Source organism: Thalassophryne amazonica, chromosome 19 (genome assembly GCF_902500255.1).
Source record: "Thalassophryne amazonica chromosome 19, fThaAma1.1, whole genome shotgun sequence".
Taxonomy (NCBI): domain Eukaryota; kingdom Metazoa; phylum Chordata; class Actinopteri; order Batrachoidiformes; family Batrachoididae; genus Thalassophryne; species Thalassophryne amazonica.
Window position 1 is genome coordinate 34,169,008 of NC_047121.1, and position 23,506 is coordinate 34,192,513.

Genomic DNA, 23,506 nt, shown 5'->3' on the forward strand with positions numbered 1-23,506 from the left:
GCCCCAGAGGGTTAACCTGTCTGCTCTCTGGGATGTCCTGAGAATTAATGGGATCCTCCAATAAGTTGCTGGACATCATCGTCAGCCTGGACACAGGTGCTGAGTGCTGTGTAGGATGGAACAGTCTTTGACTTCTCACCAGGCGCCACCAAACAGGCCTCGGAACTGGAGTGTTTGATTTTGCACTTTGTCTTGAGTCAAGACTAAGATCCAGGCATTCAATGACTTCCTGGACCTTGGCCTTTGACTGAATGATTCTTGGGTAGATCTTTGCAGGAGAATGAAAGTCCAAGTCTTTTCTAACATTTCTACTCTTACTGTGAGCTCATGAGACGTGGACATTAAGATTAACCAAAGGCAACCACTGGATGTCTTTGGTACAAAGTTTCTCTTGAGGATCCTTGAGCACCACTGGAATGACTTTGGAGACTCAAGACATGTCCAGCCTACAATGTGATGTAATGTCAGTTATGACACTAAGGCCATGTGGTGCACTTTTCTGTGCATGTTTCGGAGAACAGATTCCTGAGTGTTGAGGATTCCAGCTTCTGGAAAAAAGGCCAAAGGATCCTACATTTCACCTGCCTGTGGCAGATAGTTATTTTCAGGCGGCAGGGATAGAGACTGGTTGTCTTCTAGAATGGTCTCCAATAAGAACGGAGGTAGAGGTTCCATAGTGTGGTGGATGTTGCAACATGTGGACTACACTCCAACAATGTAAAACTTTCATGTAATCTGAACCGTAAGTGTGTTTGTGTATTTCTGATTATAGATATACTCACATGCTGCCATGCACCCGCGATGTTTTTCAAACCGCCTACATGTGTGAAACTTCGCCTGTCCAAGCGTGAAATTGGATGCTGTGCAGCACAGTGTATCTCTCCCTCCTCCTCATCTCCTGTCAACTCCATCTCTCTGTTACTTTTGCTTGTTCACAGGCTTTAGTGTATTTCAACACATCCAGGAAGTATTCACAGTCCTTCACTTTTTCCGCAGGCGTGTATGCTATGTCTGCGCTACGTAGAGAGGCATGTGCCTTTCCAAATCATGTCCAGTCAACTGAATTTACCCCAGGTGCTCTCCAATTAAGCTGTAGAAACATCTCGAGGATGATCAGTGGAAACAGGATGCACCTGAGCTCAATTTTGAGCTTCATGAGTTTCTGTGAATACTTATATACATGTGATTTCTTACTTTTGTTTTTTTTTTGTTTGTTTGTTTTTAAATAAACTTGCAAAAATTAAAAAAAACATTTTTCATGTTGTCATTATGGGGTATTGTGAGTACAATCTTGAGGGGGAAAATACTCGTATGAGTTTACTCCGATTTGGAATAAGGTTGTAATATAACAAAATGTGGAAAAAGTGAAGTGCTGTGAATACTTTCTAGATGCACTGTATCTTTTTCTTAAGCTACAAAAAAACTAAAATGTGGATCTTTATATAGAGTTCTATGAAAAAAATCCTCCATGGAGGAAACACAGCAGTTCATATTACACTCTGCATTAGGAATTGTAACTTTCTTTCCATTGTCCCAGTCCCCCCAGCTATAAATAGGCACCACTGTTGCCTGGAGAAGGAACCTACAATGGACTGAAGTCCTGTCCATGGGGAGTCATACAGTTGCATGCTATGGTATCTGCGGAAAGTGCCACCAGGCCTCAGGTCCATATAGAACTTATTTCTTCTCCTCATTGTGGCATGGACCACAATTTATTTTTCAGCTTATTTATTTTTCTATTTTTCATTTTGTTTTGACAGTTTCTACAAATACAGGTAAAAACTAAAATTTCAGGCTCTATAGGTTTGTCACTCTATCGGGCTCATTTTCTTATTTAGAAATTGACATTGGGCCAATAAGAGCCCTAGGAGTAGTGTTTGGAGTTTTGGCCCAATTTCCATAGTGATCCTTTCTGTGGGAAATGTAGGCTCCATTACCTTGTGGCCCTATGGACTTAGTTTGCGTGACAGAAATGAATGATATTATGATGATACATGATATATAATTGAATGATATTTCATGAGATTAGGCTATTCAATTAACTGCTCAGAAAGGACAAACACAGCAGAGTCCCCAGCAGGTGGCAGGCACTGCTCATGGGGTCCTGAATGGTCATAGCACACAGCTGTCACTCCACAGGAGCACACTCCTAATTATTCATAACTTTATGATTTAAAACAGCTTAAACCAATTAGTTATATTCTATCTATCTATCTATCTATCTATCTATCTATCTATCTATCTATCTATCTATCTATCTATCTATCTATCTATCTATCTATCTATCTATCTATCTATCTATCTATCTATCTATCTATCTATCTATCTATCTATCTATACAGTTGTGCTCAAAAGTTTACATACTCTGGCAAAATTGTTGATTTTTTTGGCCATTGTTCAGAGAATATGAATGATAGCACAAACACTTTTTTCCACTTTTGATAAAAGGTCAATGAGTTTCTGGGCTCCTGACAGACCCTTGCATCTTTTATCCAGTGCTGCCCTGACGTTTCTCGTTTCTGAGTCATAGGAAAAGCAAAAGAATTATCAAAGAAAAGGTAACTGAACTGCATAAAGCAGGAAAGGGATATAAAAAAGATATCCAAGGGACTGAGAATGTCAATCAGCAGTGTTCAAACTCTAATGAGAAGTACAAAATGAGGGATTCTATTGGATCCAAACCATGGTCAGGTAGACCAACAAAAATCTCAGCAACATTCATTCATTCATTCATCTTCTACCACTTAGTCCATTTAAGGGTCGCGGGGGGGCTGGAGCCTATCCCAGCAGCCATAGAGCGCGAGGCGGGGTACACCCAGGACAGGACGCTAGTCTGTCGCAAGACCACAAACAGACAAACACAGACACACCCCCACACACACCTACGGACAATTTAAAGATCCCAATCCACCTAACCCGCATGTCTTTGGATGTGGGAGGAAACCGGAGCACCCGGAGGAAATCCATGCAAACACGGGGAGAACATGCAAACTCCACACAGAAAGGCCACGGGAATTGAACCCATGACCTTCTCGCTGTGAGGCAACAGTGCTAACCACTAAGCCACCATGCTGCCCATCTCAGCAACAACTGCCAGGAAAATTGTTTGGGATGCAAAGAGAAACCCACAAATAACTTCAGCTGAAATACAGGACTCTCTGGAAAAAACATAGTGTGGCTGTTTCAAGATGCACAATAAGGAGGCACCTGAAGAAATATGGGTTAATTTGAACAGCTGTGATATGAGTGAGGTGTGCATTTGCAAAACCCGCCAACAAGCTGTGAGTTCAGCACTCTGCCTGAACGGTTATGATTTTTGATTGGTTATTTGTTGGCTCTTTAATTTATATGAGTTTTGTGATTTTTTTTTTTTTTTTGGATGCACGGATGCCATTGAGTTGTGACAACTGTCACTGCATGTGTGAGCAGCCCCCCGCAGGTTGCGCTCATGCTTCCTCACCTTCAGTTTGTGTTCATGTTCTTTGTTGACTCGAGCCAGCAGCTGTGCTTTGCGGCGGTTCAGCGCATCGATGAGAGCGTCACACTGCGCCACCAAACAGGCCTCGAACTCCACTCCGTTCTCCTGCAGGGTGAAAAACAACAAAACAAACAAACAAACCAAAACAGCATGGATGGAACATCAATACGGAAACAAAAGCAAATTACAAAATTACAAAAAAAAAACAAAAAAAAAAAACAACAACAAATCGAGTTGCAGCCGGAACCGAAACCCAAAAGTGTATTTTAAAATCCTTGTAATTTCACTCCTCTGTTCCCGCTGCTTGAGCACGGTGGGCAAAGAGATTATGAAGCATTAGCACCTCAGGATGACTGAGTTATGTAAAGTGTTTGCAATTATACTTCATTTTCACCCTTCCCCTGTGCTCACACTCAGTGTCTCGGGGATTTCCTGCAGCGTCGGTGCGCCGTGCGCCGATAAAACCAATCAATGAGAGCATGTAATCAAACCTTCCTCCTCTAATCACCCGTTTAACATGATCACTGCTTTCCACGATGTGCAGCAGAAGGTTTTGATTCAAGAAAGAAAAGAAAACAAAAAGAAAACAAGAAAAGAAATTTCATAAATCTGAAAGCTGTCCTGCTGTTGCCATAGTAATGCTTTAGTTTAAATGAACTGCAGTTCTTTATATCTGGACATAGTTGTTTAATCAACAGTTCACAAATCAAACTATTTTTGAAGCATTTAAGAGCACATCTTTCAGGATATGGTTTCACCGAACAAAGTGAAAAATTGGATCAAAAATTTGTACCCCATTCAATTGAAAGGGAAAGTGTGTCCACAGTTTGACTGGTAGTGTATTAAACCTTAAATTATGAAAATACTTTAAAAGAAACTATTACGTTTAGGTGTAACAAACAGTACATTTTTTTAAAAGTTTGTCCAAGTTAAATTTGTTTTTCAGCTTGGCCTTGCATAAAGCTCACTCAAAGGGCTCGTAATATACAGTACATCATTCAACAACCTAATATATACAACTTGAAAAAAGAACCAGCTTAAAAAGCATCACAATTGGTAAAACCTGAATTAATTAAGTTGTTTGAACTTAAGTTCGCAAGTTAGATCAACTCTAACTTACAAACGTAAGTTCAAACAACTTAATTCATTCAGGTTTTACCAATTGTAATGCTATTTTTTAAAAGTTGGTTCAACTATTCCCTTTTTTCAGTGCAGGTACCCAGGTGTCTTAAATACAATCACATCCATGAATATTCAGACTACGTTTACACAAATCATAAAGAAATAAAAAACATTACAATACTGTATGGTAAATCTGTCTGACAAGCAGGTGACTAGTGAGGGAAGCCACCAAGACACTTATGACAACTCTAAAGGAGTTATAGGTCTGTGTGGCTGTGACTGAGATATTGTCATTGTGCAACTTTTGTCTGTTGCATCATGACTTGTACATCTTTCATGGCAAAGTGGAGCAGAAAAGGAATATCTTGAAATGAAGATGTGAAATTTGAGCTACAGTTTACCAGATGGCACATGGGAAATTTGAGCCTAGATTTTATCTGTTGTCTTGTACAAAAATTCTTCTCTATGCACACCAACATGAAGCTGTCATTGATGATACAAATGACAAAAGCAAACCAATTCACTTTTTTTAGGTGTCTACAACAGCTTGGAGGATTTTCTTGCGCCAAAACATCAAATCTAGGCTTGCATCTCAGATGTACCTTCTGGCAAATTGTAGCTGAACCTTAAGGTATTCTTTTTAAGAAAATCCTCCTCTATACCACTTCATCATGAAGTTGTATAAGTGAAGAGATCAGGAGCAAAACCCTGTAAACGCCACGCCCACGGAAAATGAGATAACCATTGCAAGTGAAAGTTTACAGAGGCTCGTATCCGATAACAAAATCAATTCTGCTGCAACACCCCATAAATCCTGTGGTAAATGCAAGTCAAGATGTGGTTTGTAAGCAGAACCTTGTAAGCGCTATCCCAGTTTGTGTGCAAAACCACATAGTGAACAGCGCACCACTCACTGGCATGTATCTCGATCACGTGATGCAAGGATTGCAGTGCCCACGAGAGCGTCTCTGATGCTGAGTTTACACATAAACGGCACGTCATGAATGCCATTAAGTACACATTCTTGGCTGCTGATCACGAATGTGATGATTTGAGGCAGAGGCATCAGGTGTCCTCAGGAACTGCTGCAACCTGTTACCATGCATTACATTTAATGTAACGTGTTGGTGGAGCATTATCAGGAACCATTACGCACGGTCAAGAATAATGTTCTGCGCTGTTGCGCGTAACAGCGCACATACCCATATTCATCCATCAGCTGATGAACAATTCAAATCGCTCCAGTTTGCTCCTTTAATTCCACAGCAGAAGAACTTTGTGATTGCATGCTTAGTTGGGCTCTGTGCCATGGAGTGGCGCAGAGAGGAGGAGGAGACGGAGAGAGCCAGATGTGTGGCTTCATGTGGCTCTCGTCTCGCTCGTTTTCCCAAACATCAGGTGCAGCAGCAGGTGGAACACCTGCAGGAGCGCGCTGAGGAGCACTGGAATGAAACTTTTAGCCGACGTGGCGTCTCTGTCCTCCTTCAGCATACTGCAGTAATGAAACTGAATGCGGTGCAGCAGGGTTTAATTGTGCGCACGTCAGAGAAGAACACTGTCACACTCTATTAAGGATCACCACTAATCAAGATGGATCAACACGCTCAGTTGTGACCTCCACAACATGAGGCGAAATGAGGGCGGTGCGTGACATTCGTGGAAGATTTTTTGACAGCCAAAAACAAGCTCCACGAAAATCAGGAATATCACACACCAACACGCACTATTGAGAAACTTATTCAGATGTGTTAAGTCACATTAAGAATGTCAGGAATGTGCCAAGAATGACGCAAATATGACATTCATAAGGCGTACTGCCTATGACTAAACACAGCATTAGCGTACATTAAAGTGATGGACTTACTGAGTTTTGCAAACAAACTGAAGGTGGAGATACTAGGTTTGCAGCCAAATCTATTAAAGGTTGCTAATTAACATATTTCTGAATAAAGGTTGATTTTTGAGATTCTGCTATTTTGTTCAGTGCACTATAACCATTTCATAACAAGAAAGAATGATTCATGGAGATGTACAACTTCCATCAGGTAAATATCCTTATATAAAACAAGAGTGGTCTGGTGGAGATACAGGGTTTTGCACCTGAACTCTTCAAGTATAACTGGTGATACAAACTAAAATACATGCACTATGCACAATTTCTCCAATCACAACCACAGAAGCCTATAACTTCTTCTGAGTTGTCTGGGTGTTTTGGTGGCTTTCCTCACTCTTCTCCTCCGTCTCCGTTTTTTCAGAACTATCTACTCCATACACATTTACCATAGAGTGTCATACTGTTTGTATTTCTTCATAATTGATGTAAATAAAGTCTAAGACTTATTCAGTGACTTGGAAATGTTTATGTATCCATCCCCTGACTTGTGTGAAGAAAACTGGCAATAAAACTGATTATTTACAGGTATCATATCAAAGCGTTACTTATGCAGCACATCACCTAGGCTTTTATAGTTTTAATGAATTTACATCAAGTTGTAGAGATTTGCTTTCAGTTTGAGTTTAAGGAAGATGATTTTTTATATATTTTTTTTTATTTAAAATGGCATAAACAAATTAAAATGGTGTTCCAATACTTTTGGAAGGCACTGTATGTCACCAACAGCCAAAACAAGCTCTTCCAGGAAATGTATTTTTATTTATAGCAGTGATATTTCCATGTCTACAGTCATAGAAGTATGTGCTTTTCCGGTGTTAATTAAAGAAAATTCACATGATTTTTTTGCCCAGTCTGGCCCCTTTGAACTGTTATGTTGGACAGTCTGACAGTTGTCAAAAAGAGCAGATGCTTCCACAGTCAGGATGAATATGGATTGTGGGCGTGTGCATGTGTTTGTACCTGGATGTGCTGCACCATGTTTCTCAGCTGAACCAGGAACTCTTTGGCCTCAGTGGCTCGGTCTGAGAGTCCGTTGAGAGCCTGGGACAGCTGACCCTGTGGAGAGCCCAGACACCAGACACATCAGACCCACAGCAAACACTCCAGCATTCAAAAGTACTGAAACACCCAAACGCATCGCAGCAGTACAACAGGCATGTCAACATCACTGGAAAAGTCTAATTAAAGTAATATCTTCCTGCCTACTATTTACTGATAGAGCATAACCAAAAGTAAGTTTTTTTTATTTCAAACTAAAGCTAATTGGTATTTTCTTTTCCTGTAAAGTAATAGCAGTAGTAATGATAATAATGATAATAACTTTTTGTGCACCACATGCAGATTTACATTGAACGTTACATCAACTGATGCACATCAAAAATAAAATTACAAATAAAAACAACAGCAACAAACAAATGACCAATAAACACACCTTAAAAAGAACAGTAAAGGTTAAAATATGTATAGAAATAAATCAAAATGAAAAGCATCAGAGAGCTGATGGATACTCTGCATGCACCACAACATAAATGGTCAAGTACATATACACATGAAAATTCAGTAAAGTATATCTTCTATTATACATTCCAAATGTAAGGTAGAACTCTACTAGTGTATACTAAGGTATATCTACATATCTAAAAAAAAAAAAAAAAGAGTTGAGCCACTTAGGTGCTTGGTCTTGAGAACCAGGGATGGTAGGTTTTGAGTTACATGTGACATGTCTGTCACTGTGTTTTTGACAATGTATGACATCATCGTGTGATTTCTGTGTGACTTTATTATAAAATCATTCATACCAATCAATCATAAATATTTTGCTGATCAATATATGCTTTTGATCATCCATCTGGGCTTAGTTGCTGAGATATATATATTAAAAAGTGTTTTGCAGGCCATGTTTTCTTTGTCATATGACTTTTGACCAAACTTTTCCAAAATCCAATCACCTCTAGATATCTATCTGAGTAATACTCCCACCAGGTTTGAAGGAAATCTGTCAGTGGCGGCGCCAGGAAATTTTTGTTGGGGGAGCTGAGGGGGGGCTGGGGTAAAAGTTGGGGGGAGCTCCACAAAATGTCGTCAAAATGAACAATATATAGTAAATTGCTTTATAAATACCAAGGTATATGTTTTAGTCACCCGTGCTCCTCTAAAATGTGGTATCAATGCACACACATCACTTAGAATGATTGCAAGGTCAGTAAAGTTGCACATAGGTATACAAACTGAATTCATTGAAATGGTGCTCAAGACAATACATGGAATCAACCTTACGTCCTAAATTTTTGGAATATGGAGTTAAATTTGTCTCATTAATACTTGCAAATGCACAGAGGGTGATTTACAAATATCCTTTGATTTGTACACGTGCTTTGTGATCCACAAACACAAATTTCTGATTTGTAACTTGTGTGTGGTTTTTTACAAATAAATGTTTATTTGCAAAACTGAAAATTCTGTTTGTGAAGGGTGATTCAGCATTGGTGGATCACCGAACACACACATTCATCACTTTGCTCAGTTACGCAATATTGAGACATTCTCAGCACAAAACTGCAGTTGAGATCCACAAATATGTCAGTCGCTATTCACATTATTGGCAGATTTTTTGGGGGGCTGAGGGTGGGCTTGGCTCATTATTGGGGGGCTTAAGCCCCCCAAGCCCCCCATTGGCGCCACCACTGAAATCTGTCCAGCAGTTTTTGAATTATCTTGTTCACACAGACACCCACACACACACACACACACACACACACACACACACACACACACACACACACACACACACACACACACACATGGATTTAAAGGCCTCCAAAGAATTGGACTGTTCTATTTCAATGTATTATAACATTGTAATATTGTCGTTATACCTATATATCTTTAGATTATTAAAACAACATTACATCACCTCTCAGGAGACAATACGACTCTTCAGCCCAATAAAACATCATCAGTGTGGGTTTTGAGGATATGTTCATATATTTTTGTCCCACATTTGTATCCTGTGTCACGCGGAAATGCGTCAAATGTGGGAAGGCTGTTTTGCCTTTCTCTATCACCTTTAACCCAAACAGGAAAGCTGGGCCCAGATGACCCAGCATGAGAATCAAGGCAAATAAATGTTCTTGATGGCTGTTCCCAGGCCCCGTGCAGCCGTCTGCGCCGCTACACTACCACATCTTCAAAGCAACAAGATTTTCTTTGCGTCTGGAGTATCAAAAATGTGACTGATTTGAAAACAAGACTGTATTTTTCAGGTGCTGAAAAGCTGGAAAATGATTCTTGCACCCACAGTGTCAGTGGTGATGAAGCAGAGATGATTAATTTTGTGTTGCGCGGCTTCATTGCCAGTTTGCACCTCAGCGCTGCAGAAACGTCACTGCTGTTGTTTTGTTGCTGTTGTTACTGTTTTTTGTTGGGACTTGACAGCCTTTGCAATTGGCTCATGTGAACAAGGAGGTGATGGTCCAAGAGGTCACGGCTTGACCCCCCCCAAAGCCTCACACTGTGGGAACCTTTGAGTGAAAGGGGCAATCAGCAAATTGTGACATTTATTGTTTACTGGAAGAAAATGATTAAAATGAAAGAAATAACTTATGGACAGACAAGAGTGACATCAGAAAAACAAGCCGTCACACAGTCCAGCGCCCTGTCAAACCCGTCGTGGGCAATACGTCTTGAGCCACTCAAGTGGGATTCCAGCTGAGACCTTTGACCTCTGAGTTTGGGAAACTGTGACAGCTGCCGATAGAGAGAGACAGACTGAGCTGGTAACAGCTGAGCAAAGACTGAAATGCAAACTTTCCCAGACTGCACAGGACCTGAGCAAACATCCTCACGGTTAACTTGGGAATCATATTTTTCACGTCCGGAGTTTCCAGCGCGGACGCAAATATGCACATAGACTTTATCCACAGCTGCAACATACGAGTAGGGGTCAATTTTTCCGATTTGTAAGAAACAGTCTGTTTGTGTAGCTGTTTATTTGAACCATATTGTGCAAAATATGTTATCCTTTTTTTTAAATGTGGTAAGGCTTTCATGTTAAGCATCCTCAAAGTTCCAGAATTCTCTGCTTCTAACCCATTGTTTTTAAATGCATGTCCTGCTTGTCCTGTGAAACACAACGAGGCAGTATGTGCTTTGTGTGTCGCTCCCCCACAGCATGTGTGAGAGGGGGATGGAGAGACGCCCTCTGGTGGTGAAAAGCAGGTGGAGAAACTTTTTGTTTCTTCCTTTTTTATTTTTGGGTGTGTCACCTCTGGGCCTGTGGGACACTTTAACATCGGTTTTTAGGACACTTACTGACCTACACTGGCATGCCGAGAAAGTGGCTAATATTTTCCCTTTAAATGGAAACGAGCTGTTGCTGGCCACACCCCTCTGCTTTCAGAGGTATTTCGCTGTATTTTTTCCCACAGACTGTGTGGGTGTGTTGCACAGAGTGGGAATTTGTCACACAGCAAGCAAGAATCCAGATACAGAATTCTGTGACATATGTCACAGGAGTCTAAAATGGGCGATTTTTAGGCCAAAATTTTGGTTATTGCCAAATAGTTTCTACATTTGAATTGTGAGAGCTGTGATTATGTTTTAACACGAAACCCCAACTACAACCCCTGGCAAAAATTATGGAATCACCGGCATCTGAGGATGTTCATTCAGTTGTTTAATTTTGTAGAAAAAAAGCAGATCACAGACATGACACAAAACTAAAGTCATTTTAAATGGCAACTTTCTGGCTTTAAGAAACACTATATGAAATCAGGAAAAAAGAAAAAGAAGAAAAAGAAAGAAGAAAAAAAATTGTGGCAGTCAGTAACGGTTACTTTTATAGACCAAGCAGAGGGAAAAAAATATGGAATCACTCAATTCTGAGGAATAAATTATGGAATCACCCTGTAAATTTTCATTCCCAAAACTAACACCTGCATCAAATTAGATCTGCTCGTTAGTCTGCATCTAAAAAGGAGTGATCACACCTTGGAGAGCTGTTGCACCAAGTGGACTGACATGAATCATGGCTCCAACACGAGAGATGTCAATTGAAACAAAGGAGAGGATTATCAAACTCTTAAAAGAGGGTAAATCATCACGCAATGTTGCAAAAGATGTTGGTTGTTCACAGTCAGCTGTGTCTAAACTCTGGACCAAATACAAACAACATGGGAAGGTTGTTAAAGGCAAACATACTGGTAGACCAAGGAAGACATCAAAGCGTCAAGACAGAAAACTTAAAGCAATATGTCTCAAAAATCGAAAATGCACAACAAAACAAATGAGGAACGAATGGGAGGAAACTGGAGTCAACGTCTGTGACCGAACTGTAAGAAACCGCCTAAAGAAAATGGGATTTACATACAGAAAAGCTAAACAAAAGCCATCATTAACTGTTATGTGCAGACGCGGGTTGAGGAGCGGACCAACGTCTGACCGAACCCAGCGCTAAATAACCAGAAAGCGGTTCCAAAAACAAAACGGTTTTATTTCCCTCCTGTGCAATAATTGGTGTACAACATAAATATTTGGAAGGACGGCGCGCTCTCCAGCGCCCAAATGGATCGAAGCCCGGCGCTTCTGGACTCAGATTCACCGCCGAACACCCCCCAGGTGGACACGACAAACTGACTCTGTGAAGGATGGAAAAGGTGAGGTAAGTCAACAGAGCTACAGCAAATATCCTTCAGAGGCACACACTATCAGCAACACATTCAGGTCTGAATTTAAGCTTTATGTAAATGAGCAGCTTCTCACAACAGGTGGAGGATCATCAATCCGTACGCCACGGCAGTGAGAAGCAAACTGCACAATTCTCATCAATGTTCAAATATACTGCGTAACAAAACGCCAAATTACTATTAATGATCATTCAGACTATAATCACCTCTGATGTGTGCATGTGTCCCTCACCCGTCCTCCTTCACAGGCACGATGTGTCAAACCCTGGCGCGGTCCTCAGCGTCTCACAAACGAACGTCACAAGGTCGAGTTCCCGGCAATTCTGCTTGAATCACTCATGGCTTAAATGCAGAACGCCATCTCATTATCTGCTTCAGCTGAAAGTCTTTAAGTTTGCACGTGAGCATCATCCACAGGTGCTGCAAGTCGTTAGGCCTGCACGTGAACATCCTCCACAAGTGCAGCCAATAATGCTGATGAGGGTGAAGGACTCTTCTGCCAGCACCTTCTCCACAGAGAAAAACCAGTTTGCACACCACCTGGAGAGCAAAGAAAAGAAAACAACACCAAAATGTCCAGCCAAACCCCCCAACACACAACAATTAACACCTAAACAGAAAAAAACAAGGTTACAATGGGCTAAGGAAAAGCAATCGTGGACTGTGGATGACTGGATGAAAGTCATATTCAGTGATGAATGTTATGTGTCGGACGCAGCTCGGAGAACCGACCAGCGTTTGAAGGACCCAGTACGAAATAAGCAGAGCACGGTTCAAAGGCTAACTGAATTTAATACATAACAGTGATAATAACACAAAGGTGCGGCCTGGCGTGGTGCGCTCCCAGCAGCGCTAACGGTCCGGAGCCAGAAGCTGTTTCGGACCCAAGGACCCCGCCGACACCCCCCAGGTGGCCGCAACAACCGAGTCTGTGAAAGAAGGAACCATTATGTGAGTCCACACTCTACACACAGAACACTTAAAGGTGTACAAACAGCAAACACTTCCTGGCTTGATTACTGATCAGCTTCCCAACCTGCAGGCATGGAACATCCCGTTCACAAAACTCCACCGCAGTGGAAGCTGATACATGACTAACAAACAGCTCAATACAATAAGGTGTGAGGGACACCACATTTACTGACTGTATAACTGTTAGTCACAAAATCTAACGTACCTCAGGAAGTGTGCTGACGAGCGTGAAACCTCACCCCCTCCTCTTTCACAGACTGTGCATCAAACCTGGATGTTCTCAGCATCCGCTGTTGATGAGATGGCTCCCAAGACGACGATCTCACCCGTCTGGTCACAAGGTCGAGTCTCTGGCAAATACACACTGTGCACTCCAGTCTTAAATGCCAACATGTTCCACTCCATCCAGATGCACCACAGCTGTGAGTCCTGACGAGTCGCAGGTGATCAGGGTGAGGTCCTGACAGCCTCAGCAACACAGCCACTCAGTCCCAAATGCACGCCACCTGGGAGGAAAACCAAAAAACAGAAACAAACCGGCAGCCAGGCCCCCCCAGCCATATAACAATGAATCTCGAATCTGCATTGGGCAAGGTGATGATGCTGGAACTTTTGTTTGGTGCCGTTCCAATGAGATTTATAAAGATGACTGCCTGAAGAGAACATGTAAATTTCCACAGTCATTGATGATATGGGGCTGCATGTCAGGTAAAGGCACTGGGGAGATGGCTGTCATTACATCATCAATAAATGCACAAGTTTATGTTGATATTTTGGACACTTTTCTTATTCCATCAATTGAAAGGATGTTTGGGGATGACGAAATCATTTTTCAAGATGATAATGCATCTTGGCATAGAGCAAAAACTGTGAAAACATTCCTTGCAAAAAGACACATAGGGTCAATGTCATGGCCTGCAAATAGTCCGGATCTTAATCCAATTGAAAATCTTTGGTGGAAGTTGAAGAAAATGGTCCATGACAAGGCTCCAACCTGCAAAGCTGATCTGGCAACAGCAATCAGAGAAAGTTGGAGCCAGATTGATGAAGAGTACTGTTTGTCACTCATTAAGTCCATGCCTCAGAGACTGCAAGCTGTTAAAAAAGCCAGAGGTGGTGCAACAAAATACTAGTGATGTGTTGGAGCGTTCTTTTGTTTTTCATGATTCCATAATTTTTCCTCAGAATTGAGTGATTCCATATTTTTTTTCCCTCTGCTTGGTCTAAAAAAGTAACCGTTATTGACTGCCACAATTTTTTTTTCTTGATTTCTTATAGTGTTTCTTAAAGCCAGAAAGTTGCCATTTGAAATGACTTTAGTTTTGTGTCATGTCTGTGATCAGCTTTTTTTCCTACAAAATTAAACAGCTGAATGAACATCCTCCGAGGCCGGTGATTCCATAATTTTTGCCAGGGGTTGTATCTCACTGTAGAAGCTTAAAAAAGGGATTCACAATCAGACAATCACACCCCTTTAAAACAATGGAAATAATTCTGAGTCTCATTATATCTGAAATTAATTAAAATAGTTGTGATGTGTGGAACCACCTTGCTTTTGCATTTCTTCTCAGTTCCTGTTATTCTGGCATAAATTCAAAAGAAATATTTTGCTAGGTTCTGAAAAGCCTGAAATACAATATGAATACATCAATAGTCCATCCATCCACTATAATTGTTAACACAATAACTCAAAAAATTATATGTCTATTAGCTTGTACATCTCCAACATATAAGGGCATATAATGAGGACAAACTTCTTTAAAGCTTGTGAATTTGGATGGACTGGATCAATTGAAAGAGCAGATTTTGTTTTTGTTTTTTTTTTTGCTTACACTCATAATATCCCATAGATATGTCTGCCACCTGTTGGTTGGTTAGTGGATGATGACTTGGTGAAGGATTGGGAACAGGTGTGGTTATCAGTGAGAGAGACAGACCCCTTCTGCACAGAAATGTATGAAACAGCCTGTTTGTTTTACTATGCTGTCTACCCTTTTAAATTCATTTTATTAGCAAAGAGAGTGGGTGGCGGCCTCAACTTTATCTAAAGTCTGAGTCTTTTAGTGAAGTTTAGAGCTAGTGGCCGGTGATCAGCTTAGTATTTCCTCTGTTTTTCTTGTTGCTTAATGCTGACAGATTATGTTGTAGTTGTTGTCTTTCTGCCACGTGGTTCTGTTTTTTTCTCTCTGTTTGAGGTGCGGCTCCATCCAGAGATGGGTGTGGTGTTGTCTTTTGCAGACCTCCCGTCCCGTACACCAGCATGAACTCCCAAAATTTCCTGTACATTTATATTGTCAATTGTGGCATGGCCCAAGCAGGAGGTCACCCCATTTGAGTCTGGTCTGCTTGAGGTTTCTTCCTCAAATCATGAGAGGGAGTTTTTTCTTACCACTGTCACCTGTGTGCTTGCTCTTGGGGTTGGTAAGGTTAGACCTTATTTGTGTGAAGCACCTTGAGGCAACTTTGTTGTTATTTGGCAGTATAGAGGTGTGGTTTAGTGAACAAAGAAGAGAGAAGAAAGGCAAGAGAGTGCAAGAGGGCAAAACAAAGTGGTGCAAAGCAAGATAAGTAGGTGACAGAAAAATTAACTGAATAACGTGACGTGTTCTAGACAAACAATAATGTGTGAGTGAAACAAAAAGGGGCAGAACTAAGAAATACTATGACAAGTCTAAAGAGAGAAAAAACAAGGAACTTTATATTAAACCAAACTAGGATGAAACAGATACTGGCTGAGACAAGAGAATACGATAACTGACAACGGCAAAACGACTATGGATTAAACTGCAAATAACCAAAACCTGGTGAATACAGAATAATGCAATAAATAAAACAAGATAACTGATAAACAGAAAATGCCATGAATAACAAATGGAACATAATCTGATGAGCAACACCAATGGAAAAAAAATAATAAGAACATGTGACTATGCATATACAATAAATGTGATAAACTCATGATAAAAAATGAAAACACAAACCGGCAGGACAAAACTAGAATGGAACTGAATCATGACAAAAGAATACAAAGTGACAAAGAAACAAAGTGACAAAGCAAAATGAAACACAGAATGAACACATGATGAAAATAATCCACTAATAAAACAAAGCAGGAGCCGAAGGGGAGGAAAAGAAAGAAGGAATCAAAGCCTTGAACAGGGCCAAACCATGACAAAATGGGAGAAGTACTGTTATTTATGATTGTTTCTCTGCGGTTACAATCTAGCGTATTCTCATGAAAAATTTGGAGCAAAATGTACATAAAAAGCGCTGCACAAAAATTCATACATTTTTGTATGTATATTTATATGGAATTTGTACATATTCCACATATGTTCCGCTAGGAGGCGGTGATATTGTTATTCTAACCAAACCCTTAACCAAAATGCAAATGTGCATTTTGGAGTATTTTATGCAAGAGTGCAGGAATTTGTAGGAATGTGCGTGAAGTAGAGTGCTTAACTTTTCACATCATATCGAATTTCAGTCCCACAATAGTAAAAACAAGGACCACCCTGCCCTCCAGAATAGACCCGTTTCCAGAGATGAGACTCCTTGTGATGAGACTCCATCACCTCCATTTTGGATCGCTAAACAGCCGCCATCATTTTGAGGTGCTGTCAGTCACGCTGGAGCTTTCCAAAGTGCTCAAAGAGGCTCTGGAGGTTTCATTACATATCAGACTCATCGGTGACACCTGCCCTTTCAGTAATCCCAAACAGAATGTCTTCTTTTTCCATCACGGCTTTCATTCTCTCAGTGATGGGTGCTGAGCTCCAGTTAACAGTCAGTGAGCGTCCAGTGACAGCAGATTAAATGAAAAGCACTCGAGTTTCTTCCCTTCAGACTGTCTGCAGAGTCCTCAAAACCAGCTCAAGAAAGTCGAGGATATTTTATTTTTGTACAGCTTTGGGTTCCGTCAGAAAGACAACAGCGATGTGATCAGTAGGTCGACGTGCGAAGAGACAGATTTCACCAACAAATGGTTTGATGTGACTAAGACTAAAGCTTTAGTTTATAACCTGGAAGTAGAACCATTTCAGAAAGAATTCAACCTTTCTAAACGCTCCAAAAAAAAAAAAAAATCAATGAAACCATTCAGTCTTTCTGAATGAAGCAATTTCTTCACAAGAATTGCTCTTCTTTTAAAAAACTTTCAGGCATTAAATGAAATGCTTTAGAATTTTTTTCACTGTTTCAAAAATGTTCAAATCCTTAACAAAGCAATCACTTCACCAAATGAGTTATTCTTTTGAAATGCTGAAACTATTAAATAAATCAACTGCTTCAGCAATAAGTTAACTATATCAAAATGCTTGACAAACTACAGTAAAGACATCTCAAGAATAGCTGGGATTCCTTGGTACAGAAAATGTTTCACAAGTTCAAAAATGCTTATTGACATGTAGTGAACTAAATGTATCAGAAAAGTCACTATTTCAAAAGGACTGAAAACTAAATTAATCGTTTCACAAAATGATTCAGTCTGAAAACACTAAATCAAAGAACTGTTTCACAAAATGATTCACAGTCTCAAACACTAAATCAAAGATCTGTTTCATAAAATGATTCACAGTCTCAAACACTAAATCAAAGATCTGTTTCATAAAATGATTCAGACTCAAAACCTGAAATCAAAGATCTGTTTCACAAAATGATTCAGACTCAAAACATGAAATCAAAGATCTGTTTCACAAAATGATTCGCAGTCTCAAAGCACTAAATCAAAGAACAGTTTCACAAAGTGTTTCGCTGTTTTAAAATGTTGAAAAATACCAAATTAAACTATTAGGAAAATGGTTAACTATGAAAAATGCTTGAAATGTGACGGTCTTCATGACAATTGAGCTTCCCCAGTTACGGAATGCACTTTGAAATGCTGAAATTATTTTATGAAACAATTGCTTCAGAAAATGACTTGTTTAGAAACATTCAAAAATATTAAAGGGTTAGGGTAAAAAAAAAAAATTTGCTTAAAAAAATTATTAACTTTTTCAAAACACTCAAAACACTAAAAGAAACAATTGCTTCACATAATGATTCACTCTTTTGAACTACTGGGAACTTAAAATGAAACTAATTTTATTGGAAAATGGTTAATTATGCTTTGAAATACTCAAAATACATAATGAAACAACTGCATCACAAAATGATTCAGTGTTTTTAAATGTTCCAAACACAAAATATGGCTATTTCTTCAGACAAAGAACATTTTTAAACACTTGTTAGATTAAATGAAACAATTGCTTCATGAATCACTGGTCAAAATGCTTGAAAAATTAAATTAAGCCATTTTTTTCAGAACTTTCTTTCAGACACTGAAGGTATTAAATTTATGACATAAATGGAACCAGTTTAACAAAATGCTTCAACCACTGTGATGTGGTATGATCAACCCAGTCTCACAGCAGTTTGTGGCAGCATTATGAAAAATACATTAATCGACGAGTGTTGTGTGGGCTGCCAGAAGAGGAGGTACTGCTGGCCCACCACCAGAGGGCGCCCTGCCTGAAGTGCGGGCTTCAGGCACGAGAGGGCGCTGCCGCCACGGACACAGCTGGAGGTGACAGCTGTCACTCATTATCTCATGACAGCTGTCACCCATCTACACTTCATCATACTACTCCATAAAACCCGGACGTCATCTCCACCTCGTTGCCGAGATATCATCTACCTGTGAAGGTAATATCCTCAGCCAGAAGCTAATTGTGTCTTAGTCTGAATTCATTTTGCAGCTGCTTTCCTGTGGAGTGCCTTATCAGTGAGGTTGGTGTAATCAGCGACGGCTTCGCTTCACACCCCAGCCAGATAAGTGTTGACAAGAGCTGCACGAGTGTGTGTGAGAGGTGGAGGTGGAATCTCCACCATTGTTGTTACTGGGTGTACACACACCCACTTCTTATTGTTTCTGCTCCTCGCCAGCAGTACCAGATCCGACATTTGGAGACGGTGGCCACCTGGGGACTCGGGACTTGGCGGCTCCAGTATTCTCCAGGTTCGGTGGCGGAGGAAATCGTGTGGTTCCGGTTCTTCTCAGGACAGACGTCTTCTATCCTCGAGCCTGCCCACACGTCACCGTTGTGGATTGACTGTTTGCAAAATTCTGTATTCCTCTGTATTGTGGTTGTGCTCATTCACAACAGTAAAGTGTTCATATTCGACTCTTTCATTGTCCGTTCATTTACGCCCCCTGTTGTGGGTCCGTGTCACTACACTTTCCCAACAGGATATCTCAGCCAGCGTCATGGATCCCGAGGGGCGTCACCCATCTGTTGAACAGCCAATGGAAGAGCAGGGTGCACAGGCGTCTGCAGGAGGCGTGATTGGTGAGTTGCAGCAAATCCTCACCGCCTTTACCGCTCGGTTGGATCTGATGACCGAGCAAAACGTCATCCTTAATCGCAGGATGGAGGCTCTCACCGCACAGGTGGAAGCGCGCGCTCAGGGCGCTGCTGCAGCTCCTCCTCCTGCCGACCCAGTGCAGAATATAGACGTTCCACTGGTCGTTCAACGACCCCCCCCCCCCCCCCCCCCCACCATCCCCTGAAGCATACATAAGTCCCCCAGAGCCGTACGGAGGTTGTGTGGAGACGTGCGCGGACTTTCTTATGCAGTGCTCGCTCGTCTTTGCACAACGTCCCGTAATGTACGCGTCTGACGCCAGTAAGGTGGCTTATGTAATTAACTTGCTTCGTGGTGAGGCACGCGCTTGGGCTACGGTGCTTTGGGAGCAAAATGCACTGCTCCTTACCACTTATACTGGGTTTGTGAGGGAGTTCAGAACGGTTTTTGATCACCCTAACAGAAGAGAGACTGCTTCAACAGTGCTGCTGTCAATGAGACAGGGGTGCCGGAGAACAGCCGAATATGCAGTCGACTTCCGCATCGCTGCGGGGTCCGGCTGGAATAACGTTGCGCTCCGCGCCGCCTTCATAAACGGAATGTCGTCGGTCCTGAAGGAGCACCTGGTAGCGAAGGAAGAACCGTGGGATTTAGATGGGCTTATTGATCTCGTTATACGGTTAGACAATCGGTTGGAGGAACGCCGTCGGGAGCGAGACGAAGGACGTGGCCGGGCACGCGCCGTCCCTCTCCCTTCCGGGTCCGAAAAGGTTCCACCCTCCCCACGCTCCACAGCCTCAGCGCTCCGTGTGGCAACAGCTCCCCCTGCTGACGAAGCTATGGACACGAGCAGGGCCACATTTAACAGACAGAGGAGGCTGGCCCGCGGGGAGTGCTTTGTCTGCGGCTCGAGTGAGCACCAGCAGAGAGACTGCCCCAAGCGGTTTAAACAACAACGCCCGCCCCTAGAAACTGGGCTTAGGGCGGGCCAAGACATTCATGTGGGACACACACATATTTCCACACGACTCCCAGTTACAATCCTGAGCGGGAATTTAACCCTTCAAGCCCCAGCACTGGTGGACACGGGGTCAGAAGGGAATCTGCTAGACAGCAGATGGGCTAGGGGGGTAGTGCTCCCTCTGGTGGCGCTCCCTTCACCATTGCAGGTGCAGGCACTAGATGGCACCCTTCTCCCTTTAATCACACACAAGACACAACCTGTAACTCTGGTGGTGTCTGGAAATCATCGGGAGGAGATCGAGTTTTTTGTGACTCCTTCTACCTCCCGAGTGATTTTGGGCTGCACCTTAAACAGAGAAAAAACAGAATCAGGCATCAGAAAGACAAAAAATACTGTATAATTTGCCAGCATTAAAAAACAAGAAAAACAGAGAAATACTAAGGTGATCGCCGGCCACTATCCCTAAACTTCACTAAAAGACCCAGAATTTAGATAAAGTTGAGGCCACAGCCGCTCCAATTGCTAATAAATGAATTAAAAGAGTAAAAAGCGTAAAACAAAACTGTACCAGTATGTTAGCCATATGAAAGGGAAAATAAGTGTGTCTTACGTCTGGACTTGAAAATCTCCACAGAATCTGACTGTTTTATTGATGCAGGGAGATCATTCCACAGAACAGGGGCACGATAAGAGAAAGTGACCCGCAGACTTCTTATTCACCTTAGGGACACAAAGTAGTCCTGCACCCTGAGAACGTAAAGCCCGGGCTGGTACGTAAGGTTTAATTAGGTCAGCTAGGTAGGGAGGTGTCAGTCCATGAATAATTTTATAGGTTAGTAGCAGAACCTTAAAATCTCATCTCACTGGGACAGGAAGCCAGTGAAGGGATGCCAAAATGGGCGTAATGTGGTTGTACTTTCTGCTTCGTGTCAAAAGTCTGGCTGCAGCATTTTGAACCAACTGGAGACCCCTAATGCTAGACTGCGGTAAGCCAGAAGATAGAAGATTGCAGTAGTCCAATCTAGAAGAGATAAATACATGGATCAGGGTCTCAGCATCAGCCCTAGACAGGATGGGACGAATCTTTGCTATTTTTCGCAGGTGGAAGAAAGCAGTCCTAGTAATATTTCTAATGTGGAGGCCAAAGGACAACGAAGGATCAAACATTACCCCAAGGTTCCTCACTTTGTCAGTGTGATGAATGACACCCGAGCCGAGGCTGAGCGTTAACTGGTATATCGTACGTATATGATTATTTTAACATATTTGTACTGTTAAATTTACACTTCAGTTTGGTTCCACATTTTACACATTATTGCTGTAAATTAAACACCACTCCATTGTTTTTCTTTCTACAGTTTGTTTATGTTGTGATTTCACAGAATTTCACCGTTAATTTAACATAATTTTTATTTTTGTTTTTTCTTTTACAGTGTAGGAGAAGGGGAAGATTATAAATAGCAAAATAAAAAACGGGCACTTTTCGTGACGGGGGAACAAAATGAAAATGTGAGACTGGGCTTAGCCTGATAGTTGTATCAGTTGAGTTTCTTTCTACTGAAACAGATAGTGTAAAGAAACTTCACACAGCCTTAAATTTAACCTCACGTAACACTGGCTCCTTGAGGAGGAATCACATTCATTCATTCATTCATTCATCTTCTACCGCTCAGTCTAATTAAGGGTTGCGGGGGGCTGGAGCCTATCCCAGCAGTCATAGAGCGCAAGGCGGGGTACACCGGACAGGACAGGACAGGACAGGACGCCAGTCTGCCGCAGGGCCACAAACAGACAAACAGACACACCCACACACACACACCTACGGACATTTTTCCTCTGGACCAGCCCACTATTGGCCCGACGAATCCACCCCCAAACACGCACACCCACCCGTCCATACCGAACCCCCAATGAACAAATCCTATACACCTAAACACCATGAACACACACCTAAACACACACTTTCACTGTCATTTCACCTTTATCATAGTACAAAACGCGGACCCGGCGCCACAAGGGGGCATCCTGATAACATTAAAGGCAAAATTACAAGTTTAAATGACTAATATATATATATATATATATATATATATATATATATATATATATATATATATATATATATATATATATATATATAACATCATGAGGTTTATGTCACAGAAATCCTACTTTACAATCACACTGCAGTCATTGTTAAATTATTTCCTTTTGCATTTATAATAAACATTTGTATTTATTTAGTGTTTGTTTTTCTGGTTGAAATAAGATATAAATAATCTACCAGACTTCAAAAAAATATACAAGGTTCCATGTTATTTTATTTGTCTAAAAATAAATGTCTGAGGTTCCTTATGTTAAACAAGAAATTATCTAACCTGAAATAACAGGTGGTTTTAATACAGATGAAAGGTTTCTAAAGAACCATTTATTGATTTATTTACCTATTTTAATTACAAGTGTTCAAAACTTTTTTTTAACAGTAATCAGAAATTTTGAAGTAACAACAACAATAAAAACATTTCCAATGATTTTTCTTCAGAAAACTGCTCTCTAAATGAGCAGTCCTGTCACACGTTAATGTTTTGTACAGATCAGTGGTTTCTGCACCAATCAGATTGGTCCAATCTATTTTGTAGAGATCAGTGGTTTCTGCCTCGAGTCTTCTGTGTTTTGGACCGACGCGTCGTTCCTATTGGACAATGCAAAGGTACGTCACAGCTCAGAGTGTCGAAAGTTGGCGCATCTCATCTCGACAGAACACCGGCTCTGTGTGGAATGCAGGAGATCACTTGACCGAGGGTCTATACGTTCAAATAATAATAATAAAAAAAATACTGTCATCACTCTTACAGTCTCTTACAACGGTGTAGCATAAATACACGAGCTTTCCAGGAGCGCACGTCTCCTCCGGTGCGCACTTTTTTTGGGGGGTGACCCCGCCCCCTGTGATATATATATATTTTTTTTTTCTGCCGCTGGGTCTGACAAAACGGAAGCAAAAGCACACAAGCAGAAAAAAAGTTTTTGTGTCTCCAAAGTGTGTGTGT

At 41.3% G+C, this 23,506-nt stretch overlaps 1 protein-coding gene across 2 annotated transcripts in view; it reads right to left on the reverse strand.

Moving 5' to 3' along the window:
• Window positions 1-23,506, reverse strand: part of trim9 (tripartite motif containing 9) — a 92,132-nt gene that overhangs the window by 53,581 nt on the left and 15,045 nt on the right. For both annotated transcript variants that reach the window (XM_034159484.1, XM_034159485.1), the window contains exons 2-3: window positions 7,455-7,550; window positions 3,461-3,583 (exon numbers count right to left, since the gene is read on the reverse strand). In XM_034159484.1, the coding sequence (XP_034015375.1) occupies window positions 3,461-3,583; window positions 7,455-7,550 (219 nt within the window). The remainder of the gene's footprint in view (window positions 1-3,460; window positions 3,584-7,454; window positions 7,551-23,506) is intronic.